The sequence below is a fragment of the Anastrepha obliqua genome, chromosome 5, assembly GCF_027943255.1.
Source record: "Anastrepha obliqua isolate idAnaObli1 chromosome 5, idAnaObli1_1.0, whole genome shotgun sequence".
Classification (NCBI taxonomy): Eukaryota; Metazoa; Arthropoda; class Insecta; order Diptera; family Tephritidae; genus Anastrepha; species Anastrepha obliqua.
The window spans coordinates 39,577,917-39,601,708 of NC_072896.1; the positions used below are offsets into that span (position 1 = coordinate 39,577,917).

The following is a 23,792-nucleotide window of genomic DNA, read 5'->3' on the forward strand; positions in this document are numbered from 1 at the left end:
GATTTTACAACATGACAACGCTCGGCCTCACGTTGCCAAACCCATTAAAACCTACCTGGAAACACTGAAATGGGAAATCCTACCTCAACCGCCATATTCTCCAGATATTGCGCCGTCCGATTATCACCTGTTCCGATCGATGGCAGGGCCGTGGAGAGAGTATTCGGGTCCCGCGGGAAACTTGACATGCGGGCCCCTTCAAATTATGTCTAATTCATATAATTCGAATTACTCTCGAGTCCGGGCCCCTCTGAAAACTCCGGGCCCGGGGGAAAAAGTACCCCGCGGGAATACCCAAATTGTATTTTCATCAAAAAAACAGCGAGAACTTAGTTGCGCACCTAATAGTATTTTCTTATTAACGTTTTAAAAATAAATAAACGATTTTGTTATTTTAATTTAAATTATTTATCATAATTTTATTAAGATTTCTTTTATTTTTTCTTTTATTCTTACCAAACCTATGGTTCAATATTGGTTTGTTTTTGTTAAGTATTCTAATTGTGCTCAAGCACTTATAATAAAACTTATAAATAAATAATCAGCTATAAATTGGACTAAATTTTTACAATTCCAAAAGTGACTACTTATATTATTTTTGGCAAAAGAATAAACTAAAGCAAGCCTTACATGACTAATAGTAACTAACTTCTCTTCGAGAGCTTAAGTACTGAGTATAGTTCTTATAAAAAACAGCAAAATAATTACTTAACATACACATATATAAATAAAATATTTTATGGCAGAGATTTGAGTTAGGTGGCATTTGAAAAAAGCTAATTTATTTAACAACAGATAATGTTTGCGATTTTATGAAAAGCGAAAGAGTTATTGAAGCTGCATTAATGGACCTTAAAATTCTACATATACTGGCATGCATTTTGAATGGGTTTTCGATTAATGCGAGACAAGTGAGACATACAGGCTAAATAACTAGTGCGATAATACAGTGATGCACTCTACTAGTGGTGCGAGCGACTAAATTTCGAGTGATGTGGAACTACCGACAGCCACACGACTCGACAACCATATTCGGAAAGGTTTTCTGCGTCGCTGTATTATTACTATCCATAAAGACGAGCTGCAGCGAAGAATACTGTTTGGCGGTGCAGCAAGGTATCAGTTCGAGCGGCTTGCTGCCACGGTTACGACGCGACAAGGCAACTTTCTGCAAGAAAGAACAATATTGGGCATGAGCTCATGTCATTTAAATATGTACTTATTGGTAAATACAATTTGTGAAAAAGTATTCAGAACAGTGAAAGTATGTTATATGTGTGTAATAACATACCTGCAAGAAAGCACTATGATGCGTCGCCGATTGTGTAACACTGGCTACACTTCCGCAAGAGCCACGACAGAAGTAGGCGTCGTAGCCGCGCGGTTGTATGATCCAATCACCCCAACCGATTTCATCGAATGAGATGTATAGCTTCTCGCGGCAACATTCCGTCACACCATCGGTACAATTGATGCCGCGCTTCTGCCGCGATGCGCGACGACGATTCTGAGTGTCGACCATAATGAATGGACGATAATCCTTATTCATGGAAATCATTTTCTCCATTGTAGCCATATCGCAAGTGCGACACGATATGTGTATAAGATGGCTGAGATCGTGATTGCCAAACCAACGTTTTATCGGCCATTCGATATCGATCTTCATCCATTCGTCTGCAATAAAAATAGAGAACAAATGTTTTTCAGAATTTGACGAGAATGTGTATAACAAATTTTAATAGCGAATAAAATTGTCAGATTATTTAATATTACATATTGCTACATATATATTGTATTGCATACATATGTAAAAGTTCAACGTAATCTAATATCATAAAATGCTTTAATAAAATTGGGAAATTTTTAGCAAAAAATTTAGCCTAAGAAGCCTCTTCTATGCAAACTCACGAGCCACGCAACTGATTAAAAAAATCTATTAATAACGATGATAATGGGTTCGAGGAGCCAGTTTTAATCATGCTTTGACCTATGTATATATGTACAAGTATGCACACAATGTTTAATAGCATAGTCTTTATGAAAAATCTATTCGTATGTGTTGTAAATTAATATATACACTTAGTAAACGCTCAAAGCTCTCCCAATTCCAATTACTTTGCTTAAAATTTTATGTTCACTTTTTCGGTAATCAGAAAGCGTTTCTAAGCCTGCCTTAGATTGTATAATTTGGCGAACATTTCTGAGTAACATAAAATTGGAGAAATTTTCTATGAACATCGCACGAATAGAAGCTCATAAGTTGCTAATGAAATAGAAGAGCTTAAATTGTGTTATGCAGTCGCAAAATGGGTTTCATTCGAAACGTTTCCTTGTGGTGGGCACAGACGTGCTAGGGGCTTGCGCTTGACTATCAGGGGGCGAGCGTGACTGGCAAAAACTTTTTCTATCATTCAAATAATCAGCAAAGTTGCAAGTTCAAAACCTTGGTCAAAAATTTTATAGTTGATGCTCGCTTAATTGGGGCTTTTTAAATTCAATGGCGCCCACTGTTTTGTGAAATTGGCTCCAGTTTGGTAAATAAATAAGCTAGGGAACTGAAACTTGTCACGAATGCATAAATTATTATAAAGGGTGGTTAAATTTCAAGGCCCGATGCTCAATGTGAACCACACTTAAACGCCAAGGTTTTTTCTGCATTTCATTTGACACTTTTCAATTTCAGACTAGCTCAATTTGAAACATGGAAAGATACATAATCGAGCAACGTGTTAAAGTTATTTCGGCTTATTATGAAAAGGGGCGTTCAAATCAAAATGCATATCGCGCACTTCGGGACTCAGTGATGAGGCACATTTTCACCTAAGTGGATTCGTCAATAAGCAGAATTGCCGCATTTGCCGCGAATAATAATCCAAGAGTGATTGCCGAAAAACCAATGCACCCACAAAGAGTGACTGTTTGGTGCGGTTTATGGGCCGGCGGCATCATTGGGCCGTATTTTGTCCAAAATGAGGCCGGTCAGGCAGTTACTGTGAATAGTGTTCGCTATCGTGAGATGATAACGAACTTTTTATGGCCCGAATTGGAAGATATGGATGTGGACGATATGTGGTTTCAACAGGGCGGTGCCACTTGTCACACCGCTAACGAAACAATGGCTCTTTTGCGCGAAAAATTTGATGGCCCAATAATCTCACGTCGCGGCAATGTCAATTGGCCGCCAAGATCATGTGATTTGGCACTGTTGGACTTCTTTCTTTGGAGTTATTTGAAAGAATAGGTGTACACCGATAAGCCAGCAACAATTCAAGAGCTAAAGGATGAGATAATTCGGCACATTAACGGCATAGAACCTCAATTATGCCTCAGCGCCATCGGCAATTTGGAGCATCGGATGGAGGTGTGCCGCCGTGACCGCGGCGGCCATTTGGCCGATATTTTGTTCCATGCGTAATTGAGCCATACCAATATTATCATAATAAAGAGAAATGATAATAATTTCTTAAAAAGAATGTATTTTATTCAAAATCAACACCGACTAGTGAAACTTAACCACCCTTTATAAAGCATTGTAAAAACCTCCGAATCTTCAACTTTCTAGAAAAGACAGGCCAATAAAAGCTCAACAACAGCGCTGCCCATCTTCCGAACAGTTGAAAATAATTTCATCATATTTCACTTAATCTTATTAAATTTTTGCACAATGCATTTATGTATGTAGTATTTAATTCCCTTAATCGGTTAAAGTCCAATATACCTATAAATAAATTAACATATGTATGTACAAGGTGACGGAAATTAAGCACCCTATCGGAAGATTTGTAAATTTTTGCAAATGGTATCGTTAGGTTAAGTTAGGTTGAAGCGGTTGTCCTCAGGCTCATAGCCAATTGTGATGCCGCGTGGGAAATTTATCCTTATCTAAGGACACTTATGAACTGAACACCTTCAGACTGGTATATAAGCAGACAAGCAATGGAGCACCTAAAAGTCAAAATAAAGATTTACATAACTCAAAATTATTATTTTTTAAAAAGCAAAAAAATTGTTTAAGTTTTTAATTTTGCGCCACCTTGCACTTGTTCGAACAATGTCACATAATATTAATCAGTTTTCGTTGAAATGAGTGAGTGTGTATTTCAATTAATTTATAACTAAGTAAGTTCTTTGTGCTTGACTTGAAAATTATGGGGATCTTTAACGAGAACCACTTAAATCACACTTTACTTAACCTGTTAAATGAAATATATAAAAGGGTATCTCCTATACATATGAACTAGCGTACTTACTAAGCACGAGTATGTGGACACATATTTTTATATATATTATTTTTGATAAAGGGTATTTCAAAAGTGACAACTAGATGTCAATAGGGCCTAGGCAGTCCATTTTTTTATGTCATCTTTGACATTTCTCAAGTAGCCAGCTGTACAATTTTATCTGACAGAACACCGCGTTTACTCGTATTATAAAAAATGTTCGGTCTTTAAGAACAACATAGCGAAAAGTTCGGGATTTTTTTTAGTGAAAACTATCGTCCGAATGAGTCGACAAATCAAATATTGGTGAAAAAAGTTTAAGAAACTGTTCCTGTCGAAGATTGAAAAAGCGCTGCCAGACCAAAAACTGGACGTTTTGTTGAAGATTTTGTTGCTGTAGCGCGAAGTGTTGCTGTGTCTCGACGTTCTCAAAAATTAGGCATTCGAGAATCGACGGTTTTGCAAATTTTAGCTGTAGACGTGGACATTTAAATGTAATTTGACATTTTTCACATATAACTGTTAAGATCCGTATTTTGAACAAACATAGTGAAACCTGAAAGAATCTAAATGTTCACATGTTTTATTTTAAAACAATATCTAGGTGCATCTTTGGAAAGACCCTTTACAAAAGTTCGGAGTATTTTTGGTAATCATGAATTACTATGTGCTGTCATCTTTTTAATTTACTTGCTTTCTTAAGAAAATACTTACATAATATACATATGAATATATAAGTACACATATAAAAATGCAATTGATAATATTATTTCAAGAAAATATCACTTTCCATTAAAAGGAAGTAACAATAAGTGAAATTCAAGCTCATCAGATTTAGTTTTTCAAAACAAATGCCCTGGTAATTTAGTGAGTAGTGGATTTTCGGTTAAAATAACAATAATTTAGTGAATAGTGGATTTTCGGTTAAAATGCATAAAAACGATTTTTTTAAATTTATTTTTTTATTATATACATTGTGAATTATGCATGCTTTAGCAATGTCAAGTACAAATAATAAGAAAAAACACTGCCCATTCACTGGGTTATAATGCCTAAATCGGGTGCGGTCTGTCAGCCTTATAACGGGTGATCAGATTGGAGGTACTGTTTCCAATATGGCCACGCATGACTACTGTCAAAATAAATACATTTTCTTTTCAGTATTCATTGGCATTTCATCATGGAAAGACTTACGTCTCAACAGCGTTTACAAATCGTGCAATTGTATTACGAAAATCGAAGCTCTGCGGCCTATAGGCTGGATAAATCATAGGCCCATATTTCTTCAAAGACGAGGCTGGTGCAAATGTAACAGGGAATAGCGACCGCTATCGCGCCACTGCTAATAACTTTCTTCAGGCATTGAAAGCAAACATTACTGAAGTTGTTCACGATATACCGACCAAAGTCCTCCAGCCAATCATGCAAAAGAGGTGTTTACGTATGACCGAATTACGGCGCAATTGTGACCAACATTTGAAAGGGATTATTTAAAAAAAAAATGTCATGCATGGTTTTATACAAAAATAATAAAGATTGCACAATAAATATCCAATACCAATAAATTGAGCACCCTTCTCTCAACTGATTTCAAAAACAGAGTGGCGCTTTTAATATTCAATACAAAAAAACCCATTCTTTTTCCAGATAAAATACATGACAATCAAAGTGATCTAAATTTAAAACTACAGACGAATAGGATTTGCTCTGTTTGCATAGTTGCGTCAACTAAAGGATGAGCATCAGTAGACAACTTCGCCCTCTTCCTATCTGGCCCGATTGCGAAATCCGTTGCCGAAAAGTGATACAGATAATTTATTGCTTCATGCTAGTATGCAACCCATTGAAAAATGCCAAAAATTAATAAATAATTTCTATTTCTTTTCCTAATTATACCTACTTCTAAGTGCTCTGCCAATTCTTATTAATTTCGTTGCAAAAAAATGTTTTTGTTTTTATTTGGAAAGTGGCTTGTGAGAATTTTGCAAAAAATTTCTTTGTCACATAAATAAAGATTAAGACCTTTCGAGGCGTCTGACAACGCGTGACAATAAATCTGTTCTACTAATCTCAGTGTATGTGGATTATCAAGAACGTGGGACATGTGCTCTTTGGACCTTTTGGAGTCACTTGGAAAGAAATGACATATACCTATATTTTATTTTTATTAATGCCTTGATGCAGCTGTGGTAAAATGAAGCATCACACACTGTCGCAGTCAAAAGAGAAGCAGACGCCTCTAATAAGCTGTTCAACTTTGTCTATGGCGTAAAGAAAAGCATACAATTTTATAGAAAATTAACCGCCGGCTTCTACTTCCTGAACCCAAATTATACGTTTTTTAAGTATAGGTCCATAGCAGCTTCAAACGCTGCATAACAGCGATCGGGTTGCTCAGTTGCTTTTAAAAGTGTACTTTGTAGATCCTCTAAACTAGAAAACAAATTTTTTTCTATCCTTTCACCCTTTCAGACTGAGAAAAAATTATTTAAACAATTGATAAATGTATACTATTTCGCTAGATAAATAAATAAATTACTCAGCCGAAATCCGATCCACCTCGAATTCTGATAAAAATTATTTTTGCGTTTCTTCAATTACTGTGGTGCCAAATTTCTTCCTCAGAGGTAATCAATGAACAGAGAATATCTTTTACGCTACTCAAGATTTTTGATTCAAAACACTTATACGAAAACGAGCGTGATCAAAGTCATTTCCCGTGTTCTTAGGATCCGGAAAATAAAGTGAATTCAAGGATACTCAGCATAGAACACCAAATGGTAGAAAAAAGTTATTCTAATAGCGGTCACCCTTCGGCAGGCAAAAGCAAACCTCCGAGGGTAATTCTGCCATGAAAAAAACATCCTCATGAAAAACCGTTTGCCATTCGGAAACGGCCCTCTATTTATGGAAAAACATCAAAACGTACCCCACAAATTGAAGGAAGAGCTTGGCCAAATACCCAATAAATAGTTTAAGCGCCAATTATTATATATAAATGGGAATTCATTCAATTGTATTCGGAAATATTGATTTTATACATATGAATAAATATTCTACATATTTTAGGCATTTAATACCTTTTTGTGTATTTAATTATATGCGGCTTACCTTGTACATCGATGGACTGTATAGCGATCGTTTTCACGATGGGTAAATATTTCGGATCTGTATTCTGCTGCACCTCTGATACGACAATAGTCTGTGGACCTATTCTTGTACTGTTAGTTCTGTGTGAACGTTTAGTTCTGCTTTTGAAGAGCCAAAGTACAGCGGTGTTGACATCAAAACCATCGGCATCAGCATCGTCAATTTTGAAGGAGAAACACATGGACGAATTAGTGCCCAAGCGTTGGCATTCCCGTTTTTCTAAAAACAAAGAGGTCATTCATTATATGAATATTTGTTTTCTATTTACTTGTGTATGCAAAATTTATATTTATAAGTGTACATATGTACCATATATTAAAATTGAAATTTTTTAAGCATACTTTTTTCAGAAAATCTCTATGTGAATAAGAATTACTAGAAACACCTACCTCTTTGAAGAAAAATGAATTTTTTTTTCGTTCGCGCATAGTAGTCATCGAGATCTTTGTTTTTTGCACCATCATCTTCCTCTTCATCGATAGTTGTACCCTCATAGATGGGTTTGGGTAAGCCCACCGCAGAAACATTAGGTCGCTCTTTCAAACGCAATTTCTCCAAAATCTGCTGCTTCACGTACTCTATACGTAGCTGTGTCAGCTCTTCTTCACTAATATGTTCTACCCGCCGACTGCTTTCGCATTTCGGACAACCAGACTTCGCTGTGCGGTGTTCATCGTGTGCTGTCGCTAAGTTTTGCTCACTATCTGCCGTTTCGAGCGAATTGCTGTGAGCCTCTGGCGCAGGCGGCACAAAGCCGTCAATTTCATCCGATTCAGCAAGTGCTTGTGTGAGTGGTAGCTTCACATCAGCGATATGCTGCACCTCATCGCTGTAATCACGCGGCGCATCACTAAACATAATGTCTTCGGTGCCGCCCAAATGTTGCCAAATACGTGGCAGACGCATGTTTAACGATGTCGTGGACTCCTGCTCCACTTGCTCCGCCGATTGTAACTCAGCCGATGCCTCATCTTGACCTTCTATACTTTCTGCTATGCGATGGTATTCCTCTTGGTGGTGCCGCAGATGCTCCTGCTGGTGAGCCATATGGCGTTGTATGTGTAAGTAGCTACGTCGGGCCGCTGCGGCCTCCTCTTGTCCCTCGCGCGCTTCATCGCTATTTCTATTATGCCAGGATGATTGTCGTATTCGACGCACTTTGGCGTTTCGCGGTCGATTATTTTTCACGCTATTTGAGCGTTTGTGGAACTGTTGAGGTGATTGTATATGGAATAGGTGGCGATTTTGTTTATAAGGTTGCAGGCTGTCAGTGCTGCTTGGCGTTTGCGTGTCACTGTGATGGCGGCCGTAGATAAAGCTTTGTTCGAGCGCAACGAATGCGACCAATATGAAGGAGAGTAAGTATTTGCTCATTGCTGCTGGGTTGTATTTACTGCTTGCTTTGAGTATTATTTGGAGAACAAATAATTTATTTTTATAATTTGTTTTTTTATACAGGAAACTTTTCTAACTGAATTGTTTTAAGATTTTCACACATTTACTATCTCTTCGGTAACATTAAAAATCCCAATTTAGTCCGTTTTTGTTTGAAAAACATAGAATATATTTTAACTTCACTTCTTATTCAACAGCTTTTTGAATTTATTTTTCCTTTCAGTTTATATTCATTTGAATTTTTTAGATTTGTAAACGCACTAAACAATTTTTGCTTTGGTGTAGACAAAATCTTATTGATTCAGACTAAAAAGAAAATAAAAGTTAAACAAAAATTTTAATTTTCAGTAAAGAACAAATTAAATACGTATTAATTAAATAATTAAATACCATTTTTCTTATAGAAATTAATTAAAAATTATAAATGAAATAAAAATTCACAACTAAGCATTCATTTATGTAGGTAGGTAGGTAGGGATAACAATGCGGCTGTCCCATCTCCTCACTCTACATTGTCCTCATTGAACCAGCCTGTGGCTTTAATATATCTAACAAGACTTGTTATTTTTATATTGTCTACTTGCCAAGTTATTCAGGTAGCTTTTACCTAAAATATTGAACCTTCTTCTATCAAGAACCATGCGCTTCATTTTTGTAAAATGTATGAAAATTTCTAAAAACCATAAGTGTTTTTAAATTTTACAGAAGCATCTTTACAAATGGATGTAGATGCCAAAAATAAATCTACAAGGTGGCGCAAAATAATCACCCTGCCTAAGATTTATAATTTCTGTAAATAGCGTCGCACATCAATCTTATTTGGCACTTGTAAACTACAGTATACAAAAATAATAATCAAAATAAGGGTTTCCAACACTCCAAAGCTTTTTTTATTTAGTAAAAAAGTTATTCAAAATCAAGATTTTATGATGTTTTTTTGCACCACCTTGTATATGCATATATAAGAAAGATTTTTGGATCTTTGCATGTTGGCAACGGCGAGTATCGTAGGATACGGCGATATGTCTATAAACAGCGAATAAATTTCTAGCGGCTCCGTTACTGCGTCATGTCGTCTGAAAGGATACAATCGCTCCGGCTCTGAAATTATTCGGATACGGTACCAGCAGATGCTAGCAGAGGAAGAGGAAGGCCTCCACTACGTTGGGAAGATCAGGTGGAAAGGAGTGAAGCCAAACTTGGTGTGCCCAACTAGTGTCGGTTAGCACGTGGAAGAAACGACCGGCATGCTTTGTTACACTCGGCCAAAATGGCTTAAGCGGTTATAGTGCCAAGCAGAAATAAGAAGATTTTAAAAACTCATCTGCTCCCTCCATATAATATCAGGAAAATTATTCATTACCTACTCAACAGCTCTTTAATTGCAAGTTTTTTCCACTGGGCACCTCCAGTCTACTCGAGAGGAATCACATTGAAATATGCGACCAGTAGGGTGTTTAATTCGAGCTGTGGAAACGCTGAGTAGCGCACGAAATTGAATTTGTTTTTCTGTGTTGGAAATATCCCGAAATGTATTGTATTGTATTCTGCTATTAGTCACGAAACGGAACCCGTTATGTTCTCGACTTCGGTCACCTTATGCCATATCTAATAGTCAATACAGTCATATAACCTTGTCGATCAGCAAACCTAAATCATTAAATTTAAGAGTTCACAACTAATTTGGACGGCACTAAATTATCACCAGTTATAACAGACCAAAATTAGATTTAATTAAACAACATAATTTATGAATGATGTCCACTTTTATAAGATTGAGTTTGGATATAATAATAGAACCGGCAAACAAAAACGAAACCGTGATACGGTTCACTCGCTTCTTAGCCCAGCGGATAAGATGGCTCGGGGACGTTAAGAGAATGCTCAGAATGCGGGCAAGATGAAGAGCGCTTGAGTTATGCCCGGTTGGAAAGCGAAGAAGAGGATGCCCGAGAAACAGATGGCGCAAAGATGAGGAAGCAGACCTTAAGAAACTGAATGATGAATATGGCTTTGAATAGTGAGAGCTGGCAGGTAGTGAACGAAGCAATGGCTGAGCAAGAACTGTGATGCTAAGTAGAAGAAGATTTGCACCGGTATGCTAAGTTATTGAATACCAACTAAAATGCGTAGAAAAGAAAGAAAAGAAGCACTAGTTTCCAATTAGCGTAAATGGGATGTATGGCACTTCTTGGCACACTTTTTGTTCACCCTAAATTCGCAAGAAACTCTTCACATTCAGCCACGGGCACATTTAAAGGTAGTAAATTTTTAACTTAAAACTTGTTTTATCATTAGGAATGTCTCATGTCATTTTTTCAAGTGGAAGTTTTACACTTATACGAAAGATATGTTAAGGCTTGTGTTGATAACAATTCAATATCGTTTGGGTTTTTTCGTTTTTTTATCATAATCACTACTTTTATTATTTTAACTATTTTTTGGGTATTTCCAGTCATAAGCTATCTAGCTGCCGCTTTCTTCCTCCACAGGAATTTTACCGCATTCTAATCACTTCATTTATTTTTTTTTATTACTTTTATAGCATCTCTGCAATTTTGTATAAATAGCGGTACTTTAGTTTAATTGAAATGTATGGAAACGCTATCACGAAATCAACTAATACGCATTTAGTAAATTTCATAGGCGCAATACTTTTTCGGTTAAATGTAGATCGGAAACGCGATTAAAACACAATCAAAAGCTCTCGGGGCACAATTTTCGCACTACTTCAGAGGCACACGTGTGCATGGGAATGGAAGTAGAAAAAAATATTTGTTTTTTGCCTGATGTTATTTAATTTATTTACGTATATTTTATTTCGCCTGATATTTATTTTGTATGCATTTACAAATGTTTATAATTTTCCAACAAATTTATAAAACACACATTTTTATAGAATTTTTTTTTATTATTTACATACTTATTTTTTTCTTAATACCTTTGCCAACTTTTATTTCCTTATTACAAGACAGAGTAATTCTCTTATTCTTCTTTTATTTATTACAAAAATATCTTGGCGCCCTTAAAAAATTGTTGATTTTTTCTTTGAGATTGGCAGCCCTTCAAATTACATCCAATACATAGTTTATATCTTTTGCGACAGAGACCGCGACACGCGTCTTGACAACTTGCGACACATTTGATGAATGAAGTGACAGACTACCGAACGCACAGGTTTTATTAATAGACTCCGGAACGCTTTCGCAGCAGCAGCAGTGGTGTCACTAAAATTACCAGACCAGTACTATGCTTACAATCACAAAATCAGACGTCCCCTCCCCATCTGCCCTTTGCGATCACCCCAGCAGCGACAACTACTCGACGCCGCTACCCGTGATGGCAATTCAACTAAAAATCGTATTCATATACAATACATTACACTTACATACATGCACACATATGTATGCATACATATATTTACAACTATACTAACATACATACACATACTTATGTAGTATATAGAAGCTTGTTTTATGCAGGCCGTGAGCGATTACCTTTCGTCATGAAATTACTAATGAAATTGCATCAGCTTCAAAAGCGCGCCTAGCGTGAGCGGCTTGGCCCCAAACATTCGTATGGTTGGTTACCAATCACAGCTACAGAATGCATTGTAATTTAGAGGCATACTCGAAGGCACTGCATAGCCATCGGGCAGGCATATAGAAGAGATAGTCAAACATTCATGCACATTTATGCATATAAGTACATATTTGTGTGTATGTATGTATGTATGTATATACGTACATAAGTTGCTATAGCTAAGTGTATGTAAAAATATGTCTGCACATTGTAACAAATCGAATATCGATCGTCAGCCAAACGATCATGAAATGTTTGAGTCTCAAGCCAACCAACTCGTTGAATGGATCACATTTCCACGCGTCATTGCAGTAGCAAAAAAAGCAAAAAAAGAATACAATGTAAAACAAAATCTATGCAGACGTCGGCAAAATTACATACCCCACAGAAACAAAAACAAGAAAGTGAACGCTTTAATTATATCGCCTGAAAGAATTTGCAATTCGTGGCGCTAATTTTGTCATTCACGTTTTTGTGTTATTTTTACCGCCCCAATGCAGCTGTTGCACCCAAGAATTTCCACTGCGCTCGCGTACTTTGCCAAAATTTCGCAAATTCGTTTACAAACAAGCGTTTTCAAGATCAGTATGACAATAAAATGAACTCACGCAAAAATAAAAACGATTTTGGTTTTTCTTTTCTTTTCAGATATTAAAAGACAATGACAACAACAATGACGATTACTAATTGAGCAATTACTTAGATTAGTGAACTCACGTAGATCACGTCTTGACACTGTTATCATTTGTATCAAATTCGTGTAGCTGGCACGCGGCTACTACGTAAGTAGGTATGCATGTAACTGTGAATATTATCAATGATTTCAAGTGGCAAGCCGATTAGAGTGCTGAACTTGTAAAGATCGGCATTGAAAAAATACATAGAAGTTTCATCAGCTGGGAAAAAATGCTCACTTTGCACTTACAACTACTGCCCGTGTGGCTTTGATTAGGAATGGAATTTTTAAGCATCTCGCTTTCGTAGGAATACTCGTAATGAGCTTGAGTTTGAACTTTTACATTGATATGCTTTGCTGAGCTATATGAAGCCAGTTAATTAGTAGATTTTAATCGCAAATTCTTACACATTTATATGTACATGTAGGCGCCAATTATATACGTATACATAAAGGGTCTTCCAAAAGGCGCGCCAAGATGTTGTTTTAAAATAAAAATGTAAAAATTTAAGATTCTTCCAGATTTTATCCATTTTTGTTCAAAATACGGCTCTTAACAATTAAAATTACATCATTTATGTGTCTACCCTGCAAATTAGCCTCGCTTGGTTTTCATTCTATTTTCTTTCAATGGTTGAAATCTTATTTATCCGACAAACAATGTATGGTTATGATTTGGGGTGAATGTGCGGCATCTTTCATTGCATCTTCAGGGGTGCCACAAGGCAGTATTTGAGGCCCCCTATTCTTCGTTCTGTTACTGTTAGGGGGGAACGCTACTGTGGAGAGTCAAAAATAGTCGATTTTTGGGATTTTTTTTTTGTAATATAAGTAGGAATGATTATTCGAGGATCGGACAAAAGGCAATTTATTATGTATGTATTAAACTATGTTTATGTAAATTTTTATTTAAAAATATTGCAATGAATAATCATCTGAAATCAAAAAACCGAAAATTTTATTAATCTACACAATACTAGCTATCGTTGTACTCAGCCGTGTTTTTTTTTTCTTTTGTTTTTGTTTTTGTCAAAATGGTGGTGATTTTCAAAATTAAATAGTTATTTTCAAAATTTTGAAAATCAGCTACGTACAACGATAGCCAATGCGATAACAAAAATTTTGAAAAAAAGAAAATTTAAATCGGTTCATTAGTCTTCGAGAAATCGTTGCCACCGTATCAAAAAAAAGTCGGTTCGAGAAAAACGTATTTGAAATAAATATCGTATCGTAAGCGCTACGCAGCCGAACCGACGGGCGCTCACTTAAGTGCACATAGAATCGGGAATAAAGCGAATTTCGCTTAAGATTTTTACCACATTTTCTTGAGTAGTTATACTAACAAAAATCGATTTTTTTGAATTTTCACAGTGGCGTTTCCCCTTAATGATGTTACATAGAACCTGTTTTTCTTTTGCCAATTTTCTTCTATATGGAATCGGACATTGACGCGATCGTTTGCTGGTGCAGTTACTTTGGCATCTCTCGAAGTATCAATAAATGTTTTCATGTTACCTTCACCAAAACCCTAAATGTTTCTCAAGCATTGCTAATACTTTGCTTCAATCTGTTCATGAACTCAAAGATGCAGGTTTAAACTTTGTTACCCATTTTTCACTCAATAGTCCCATTAACTTTGTTGTATCCACCTCTTACTTAACCTCAGGTTTTATACGGCGTAATAGCTCGGAGTTCTCGGATCTTTACACTCTCAAATTGCTTCTTACTTCCTTTGTTCGCCAACAAATTGCAATTGAGGGAATAGATTTTGTCCGGAAGGTGTTCCTTAAATATGCTATCAGATCGATAAAACTCTCAAATCCTATGCCTTCCTATAATTTCGGTTTGATTTTAAATAACTTAAAGTGTATACTCTTACTACTTTTTATTTTTAGCGTAATTAGAAGAGATAATTGATTGTTAATCTCTCTTACGGAGCATTCACGTTCATACCACTACCAGACCTCTACGCAACACTAACCCATTTCATCTTAGATTACTTAGATCACAAAATGTGGTCTAGTGGAGTTAGAGCTCCCATGATCTAGGCGCCCAGTTTATGTCTTCATTACGTGAAATTAATCGACCGGGAAAGTTAAATCGCAATAATGCAATTTTTTTCTTTGTGGTTTGACTTGTGGATCTATCCTTTTCAAAGTAAAGATCGTTTATGTCCATACCTTCAGTAACAGCCTTTTCATTTTCATCTTCGAAGATGAACGCCCCAATTATTCCACCAAAGCAATGCATTTTAGTGGATGTAGTAATTTTTCTGCAACTACGCGAGTGTTTCTTCTCCCCAAATGCGGCAAATTTATTCGTTGACAGATACGTCCAGTGTGAAGTGAGCTTCATCGCTAGAGATGATCTTGCGTGAAAACCCACATCACGTTTAAAGTCAAATTCACGAAATCTCTGCGTTGATAATGACCAGTTGGACCAGATGAAAAAGCAATCTTTATGTAAAATCGGCCAAAAAGTCGATTCATGAATGTCTAATTCTTCAGAACGTCAAGATATCGATGTTGAACGTTATTCCGCAAAGACTTTGCGTTACAGCAACAATATTCTCAACAGAATGTTCAGTTTTTGGTTTGCCAGTCTTTTAGCTATACTCTTCCATCCTCGACAGAACCAGTTTTTTGAAATTTTTTCAGCAACCTTTGAATTATCGACTCATTCGAACAAAAAAAGGCACTAAAAAAATCACGAACTTTGCGAATGTTGTTCTTAAAGATTGACCAGTTTCATGATAAGTTTCAATAAAACGCTTTGCTATATCATCCATGGTTAAAATTCTAGACCTGTACAAATGTCAAAGCTGAATTAAAAAAAAGTTACTGTCTAGGAATTATTCACTCCTGACATCTAGGCGTCACTTTTGAAACACCCTTTATATATGTATATATAATATATATATATATACACCCTTTATATATAGTTCCTATGCATGCATACATTCAATTAGATAGAGACTATGCATATGTAGGAACTACACATGCATGCGTAAGTACAAAAGTATTAATCAGATAATTTTCTGAATGAGGCGCCTGGAGCATTAAAGGGAGAACGAATGACCTTCACATTGGGGGTATCGGTTCTTCTAAAATTTATTACATTGATGTGAATAACTTGTGACAATAAAGCTTTATTGGTATTTCTACATACAATAATTAAATCAATGAAAATCAGTACCGTGAATAGAGCCAATCAAATGAATAGAGCCAATCAAATCAGTAGGGACTTATGACATTTTATAGTAGCTAACCGCGAGACTTGCACATCTGAGTATAATCAGCAATATTACCAGCTACTATACATCGATATTAGGAAAAGATGCAATAAAAAATATGTAATCTCCCTCTCAGAAAATAAAGGAATGCTGAAAAAATCAGCCGCGCTTGTTCAAAGTACGTCTATGACATCCTCCATGACGACGAATCTTGGATCCGTGCATATGAGCCGGGAGTATGGGTGTTCCAATACTAGCTTAGTCCAGCGAAAGTTGTTTGCGGAAGAAGCACCTCAAGGCAGATGGTCGAACGGTCGCCTGTTTCTACGGAAAATCTGGCCTTGTTGCAACTGTATCATTCGAGGAACTTAAAACAATAAATTCTGAGTGATGCACAACAATTTTTCTGCTAGAAGTTTTCGCCGCAGGCGAATCATCCTTCACCAAGATAATGCGAGGCCTCACGTATGGGGCTCACACAAAATAATTTTGAATTTTTGAGCACTCAAACGATCAAATTAATGGGTCATCCGCCTAACAGCCCTGATTTATCACCTAATAAGTTCGTTTTGTTCCCCAAGATCAAAACTAAAATGCGAGTTCAACATATTTCAACGACTTAAGCAGCTGTATAAGCTTTTAAACAGCACGTCTTGAAAGTACCCAAATGCAACCCTCGTAAGCTCGTGATAATAGTTTGGATACCATCGAGCGGATGTACACAAGCAATCCAGTCCTCCTGAAAGTAATCAATCTGGTATCTTCTGAAGGAAGCAGAGGAGGAAGCCTCTTGGTATTGGAAAGTTCAAGTAGAGATGTCAATTGTCAAAATCATGCATTCAAAGAAAAGAAGCGATTTATTTCATTTTGTTTTTGCGCACAGCAACTAGAACATTCGGACAGCAGTGATTGATTATTATGAACTACTACTTAGTTTGAAAAATAGTTTCAAGTGAACACTTGCGCCGTTGAATATTTGTGCAAGTCATTGTTCATAATAAATTCGAAAGAGTACCCCTGTGGGCTATTAATACCCAACAACTTTTTTCAGCAACTTGTGTCAATGTTTTTTACGCACTCGCCTTTTCCTCGCCACTTTTGTTTGATAAACGAATTTGATAACGCGACTTAAACGGCCAGTTGTTTTTTTTTTCGTTTTTTTGTAAGTTTGAACTAATGTTACGCATGAATACGCAAATAAAATACATATGTAAGTCTTACACAAGGTGGCGCAAAATTAATCACCCTAACGGAAGATTTGTAATTTTGGTACTTGTGAAGTAGACAGCTGCAGCATACAAACAGACAAGCAAATTTTAGCGCGTAAAAGTAAAATAAAAATTTCCATCACTCAAGATAATTTTTTTTTCTATTCAGTAAAAATTATTGGAAAACAAAATTAGTGATTAATTTAGCGCCACCTTGTATAAGACAAGATTTAAATCGTCTTAAATTTAAAGGAATTGTTAAATTATACTACCTTTACAGAGTATTGAGCGGATTATCAAGCATTGCAAGAAAACAATTTATGATCGTTTAATGCCTTTGACCCGTTGAGCTTTGCTGTGTTTTATGCCTATTCTCATATGCACATATCTGTGCATGTACATACATATGTTCAAAACGAGTATTTGTCAGTTATAACAATTCTTTCTCTCTGTATGAACTAGAAAAATGTAGATTATTAAAAAATTTTACTTTGGGTGTTTTTGAGAATCACAAATTACCGACAAATTTCACCCTTAATAAATTAGGTTAGGTGATAAGATTGCCCCCAAGCATAAGAGGGAATGGAAAATTAACTTTGTCCCTTGATACCATTCTAAGAGAGAGAAAGCGAAGCAAGAAGGAGGCATACCAGGTAGATATCTATGAAATGAGACTTTCAGCTATTAGTCCATAGATGTCGCCAGGAGTATTTTTAAACCTTCCCAAATATCTTATTTTTCCGCCACATCGAACAAGAGCGACCCGGGAATTGGTGAAGACGTACGATTGGGAACCGTTGGTGCATGCGGCTTACTCACCAGACTTGGCGCCTTCCGATTATCATTTGTTTGCATCGATGGGCCACGCACTTTCTGAGCAACGCTTCAATTCTCACGAAGAAACCAAAAAATGACTCGATGATTGGTTTGCGGCTAAAGACGGCCATTTTTTTTGGCGCGGCATCCACAAATTGCCTGAGAGATGGGAAAAATGTGTCGCTAGCGATGGTATATGAAAAATTAAATAAAAAATTTATTAATTAAATTATTTAAAAAGCGAAAAAAGAGTGTTCGTCTAAAACTTTTGCACTAACGTTCAAACTAAAGCCCATTTATTCATACACATACATACATAAGCGTATCAATCTTATGAGTACATATTCTAGCCATTAAAAAATTTTTTGTGCCGAGAAAAAAGGGTATAATTCCTTTATAAAAGTTTCTTTAGATTCTGATTTCTCGCTGTGCAAAATCTAGGCCGAGCTCTTGAAGTGGCAAAAATGTGGGTGAATTGTAGTCTAGTTACCACATACATACATATGTATGTGTATCTCTACCCCCTATGGTTCAAATTTTAAATGCTATTATAGGTGTATAGAAATTTCCCCACCAAATTTTATTTATTTTTCTCAAAAGAAGCCACAATCATCTCTTGCATTCCGTCTGCTGCAGAGAACCGAAATAACGGTGCTCAAGTTTAGCGTTAAGCCTTCTCTTTCGAATACAATGCATTTCGCTTCTCATAAACTCGGTTCAGTAAAGCTATAGCTCTCGTTTGCATAAGAATGGATTAACCGTTTTTGTTCGATCGCTTTTTGTTTACTTTGCGTATACATTTTTTGTCGCAGAGAGTGCTAAAGTACAGTTCACCATTCAGTTGAACACATTTGATCTTCTTCTGAGTTCAAGAAGCATTGAAACCTTTGCCAAAATACGCAATTCTGATTTTGTTACATTTAAATTGCTACAAACACATATAGAAACCGATAACGGCAATACTAATTATCAAGTTGTACGATTCGAAAAAATCGAAGGCCGAACAAATAATGTGCAGCACATTCTCGCTACCCGCTGAAAAACTGAGAGCACAGAAATTACATACATATAAAATTACTAACTAACGACGAACGTTGAATCCAGCTTTAGAGTGGTTTTTTCTTGTCTCACTGGAAAATTATTAAGTGCAACATTCGAGCAACGAAATGTTGTTAAATTTTAAGACAAACCTTGGAAAAAGAACTGAAACTTTGAAATTATTAAAATAAATATTTGGTGCTTCATTTTGAGTTGTTTCTGCGTTTTCAAGTTGGTGGCGCACTTAATGTTGTTTCATGCCCTGGTTGCCCTCATACGCCAATATTGTTATTCATAAACTCCGTGAGACGGTCATAGGTTCTGCTGTTTTGCACAATTTAAGGCAGACAAAATACTTCGATTTCTTATAAACGGTGGTTTCAATTTCAAGGGCCGAAGTTGAATGTAAACCATACTTCAACGTCAAGCTTTTTTCTGCATTTTATTTGACACTTTTCAATTCCAGACTAGCTCAATTTGAAACATGGAAAGATACATAATCGAGCAACGTGTTAAAGTTATTCCGGCTTATTATGAAAAGGGGCGTTCAAATCAAAATGCATATCGCGCACTTCATATTCATTGATGAGGCACATTTTCACCTCAGGGGATTCGTCAATAAGCAGAATTGCCGCATTTGGGCGAATGATAATCCAAGAGTGATTGCCGAAAAACCAATGCACCCACAAAGAGTGACTGTTTGGTGCGGTTTATGGGTCGGTGGCATCATTGGGCCGTATTTTTTTCCAAAATGAGACCGGTCAGGCAGTTACTGTGCATAGTGTTCGTGAGATGATAACGGACATTTTATGGCCCGAATTGGAAGACATGGATGTGGACGATATGTGGTTTCAACAGGATGGTGCCACTTGTCACACAGCTAATGAAACAATGGCTCTTTTGCGCGAAAAATTTGATGGCCGAATAATCTCACGTCGCAGCGATGTCAATTGGCCGCCAAGATCATGTGATTTGACACCGCTGGACTTCTTTCTTTGAGGTTATTTGAAAGAAAAGGTGTACGTCGATAAGCCAGCAACAATTCAAAAGCTAAAGGATGAGATAATTCGGCACATTAACGGCATAGAACCTCAATTATGCCTCAGCGCCATTGAAAATTTGCTCCATCGGATGGAGATGGATGCTGTATTTCAGGAGTTCATCTATGCAGATATGTATGTATGGATGTATCTAAAAGGAATTTTTTGTACCAAAATCATTTGCATTCATTGCGGTCGCTTAAATTCACATTTCTAGATTATTATATAGAGTCTTCAGGTTTTCAATGTGAATAACAAACTTATCAATATTTGGTGTATTTATGGGGGGTAAGGTTTTTATTCAAAGCCAGTCCTTCAACTTGGGTATTTTTGCCACTGATAGCCTGTTGAATATTATTAGTAAAAATAGAGTCGCAGCGTCGTTTTGCGTTTCAAAAACAATATTCCAAGATTATTTAGAGCACATTTGCGGAATTTGTGAATGGCCTAATTAAAAGTTCATGCCGTTGTAGGTGCGTTTATTCACTTTTGTGGTGAAATTTTTAAATAACATAAAAATATATTCAAAACAAATCATTCACATATTCTTTGCGTGCTATTCAATCACCTTCTCTAATCTCTCAAGCTGCAGACGTCAAGATTTCTTTGTACAATTGGCAAAATATTACAAAGAAATATCACATATTCCTTATTATATTTATTGAAATAAAGTAGAGTTTTTTTCATCTTTTTATTTTTAAAATATTCGAGTGCATTGAACATTTGCGCAGAGCGGCAATAACACAAATATGACAAAATTGCACTTTGTTGCGGTAAATAACCTTCAAGAAATTTATGTTGCTACTGTTGTTGCCGATTACTGTGGTGCTGTAATCGCAAAGCGGCGCTGGCAATTATGCTTATGACAATCATCAACAAATAAAAACAAAAAACAATGGAATGCGACGAGAATAAGCTACGCCTACTCACAAAGTAATCATCCCGCATTGGGACCAATCAGGGATCGTCAGCAAATATTGTCTGCACACATACATAAACACGTATTTGTTTTAGAGTACTTCTTTACATTGAATTATTTTTATGTAAAAACCGTATTAAAATGGCGGCATACCGTTACATATGCATGCATATATACAAGTCTATGTGTGTATATATGCATGTAGTAAGCGACCCGATAAGGCATGGCCCATGCCAGTTGCCGATTAAGACAAACAAATTTTATTGTCAAGTAAAGGCACCCACATACTTGTGTACACACATCCATATGTATACATATTTCAACACATATACATATGCAAGTATAAATGTAGTTATTTGCAAGCAATTATAAAAAAATGGAAAACATAGTTTGTCAAAGCTCAGATATTTTTGTACGAATTTGGGAAAAATCTTCGAGATTATTGCGAGAGGGCTACTAAGTTTGCAATTTCGAGACAAAAAGAAAATTTGAAAAAACTATAACCTTTCAGTGCTAGAAGTAGTGAAAGAAATTGGTGGGGAAACAATATTTATTTTTATATTATTTAGAGGCCTCGCAAGTGAGAGTTTTTCGCGGCTGCCGTAGCCGAATGTATTGCCGCGTGACTACTATAGGGTTGTTCAATAGGTGCGCTTCAACTTTTTTCCGATAGGGAGGGCGAACGACGCAATATTTTTTATTTTTCGCTTGTCATTTGTAAACTTCATTAGTATACATTTCATCATGGAATGCTACATACTTGAGCAACGATTGCAAATCGTGCAAATTTTTTATGAAAATAATCGTTCTGTTGCTGCTCCTTTAAGAGCATTACGGCCATTTTACGGTCCATTTAACAAGCCGTCCCGTTTTGGGGTTATGGGAAGTCATTGGTCTACAGTAACAAGCCGGCGACGATTTGTGAGCTCAGAGCCAATATTGAACGCGAAATTGCTGGAATTTCGGCCGATTTATGCAAAAGAGTAGTCGAAAATTGGGTTCAACGATTGGACTTCGTAAAACGTGCACGCGGTGGTCATGCAAAAGAAATCGAATTTCATACTTAAATGTATATGTTCAAACTCGATAAAAAAAATTAGTTAAAGAAGTCAAACCGTTTGTGTTTTATTCAAAAAAGTTCAAAAGTTGAAGCGCTCTTACTGAAAAACCCATACAAATGATTTCAAGTATTTTCCAATAGCAGTTGCCCCTCGACAAATAATGGCAAACCCTCTAATGTATTTCTGCCATGAAAAATCTCCTTATAAAAAAAACCATCTGCCATTCGGAGTCGGCTTAAAACTGTAGGCCCCTCATTTGTGAACCAACATCAAGACGCACTCCACAATAGGAGCTCGTCCAAACACCCAATAAGGTGTGTAAGCGGTAATTATATATAATAGGACTATGAATAAGTTCGTGCGGTTTTACAACAGATGGCGTAACTTGATTATTATTCCATCGATCCACATTTCCAAACATTCATTGGAGAGCTACTGTCGTAAGGCACAAACGTCAGTATAAGTTTTTTATTTGAAGCGTAAACAACAATATTTTTACCACACTTGAAAATGTCGAATTTCGTGCCAAATAATGTGTTTTTGCGGGGAATTCTTCTTCATTATTTTAATATGAAGAAAAAAGCAGCGGAAAGTCATCGTATCTTGGTGGAAGTTTATGGTGAGCATGCTCTAGCTGAGCGAACGTGCCAGAAGTGGTTTGCACGCTTTAAAAGTGGTGATTTTGGCTTGGAAGACGAAGAACGCGAGGGTGCGCCGCCAAAGTTCATGGATACCGAATTGGAGGAATTGCTCGATCAAGATCCGGCTCAAACGCAAGAAGAGGTTGCAAAAACTTTGGGAGTTGATCAATCAACCATTTCCAAACGTTTAAAAGCCATGGGAATGATCCGAAAGGTAGGCCATTGGGTGCCGTATGAATTGAAGCCAAGAGACGTTGAACGCCGTTTTATGGCATGCGAACAACTGCTTCAACGGCACAAAAGAAAGGGTTTTTTGCATCGAATTGTGACTGGCGATGAAAAGTGGGTCCATTACGACAATCCAAAACGTCGGGCAACGTATGGATACCCTGGCCATGCTTCAACATCGACGTCGGCGCAGAATATTCATGGCCTGAAGGTTATGCTGTGTATCTGGTGGGACCAGCTGGGTGTTGTGTATTATGAGCTACTGAAACCGAATGAAACGATTACGGGGGATGTCTACCGACGACAATTGATGCGTTTGAGCCGAGCACTGCGAGAAAAACGGCCGCAATACGCCGATAGACACGACAAAGTTATTTTGCAACATGACAATGCTCGGCCACATGTTGCACAAGTGGTCAAAACATAATTAGAAACGCTCAAATGGGATGTCCTACCCCACCCGCCGTATAGTCCAGACCTTGCGCCATCCGATTACTATCTCTTCCGATCGATGCAACATGGCCTGGCTGACCAGCACTTCCGTAATTACGATGAAGTCAAAAAATGGATCGATTCGTGGATTGCG

The 23,792-nt window shown here is 36.7% G+C and overlaps 1 protein-coding gene across 4 annotated transcripts in view; it reads right to left on the minus strand.

The window, feature by feature from the left end:
- Window positions 1-459: 459 nt before the first annotated feature.
- LOC129248340 (inhibin beta B chain) overlaps window positions 460-23,792 on the minus strand; it is a 36,759-nt gene continuing 13,426 nt past the window's right edge. For 2 of the 4 annotated variants that reach the window (XM_054887847.1, XM_054887845.1), the window contains exons 2-5: window positions 7,760-9,071; window positions 7,332-7,589; window positions 1,292-1,674; window positions 460-1,168 (exon numbers count right to left, since the gene is read on the minus strand). In XM_054887847.1, coding sequence (XP_054743822.1) covers window positions 1,001-1,168; window positions 1,292-1,674; window positions 7,332-7,589; window positions 7,760-8,744 — 1,794 coding nt within the window. In that variant the 5' untranslated portion in view covers window positions 8,745-9,071 and the 3' untranslated portion in view covers window positions 460-1,000. Of the gene's footprint in view, window positions 1,169-1,291; window positions 1,675-7,331; window positions 7,590-7,759; window positions 9,072-11,688; window positions 11,907-23,792 lie in introns of those variants that run through there. The other 2 variants (XM_054887844.1, XM_054887846.1) reach the window with 2 other exon arrangements.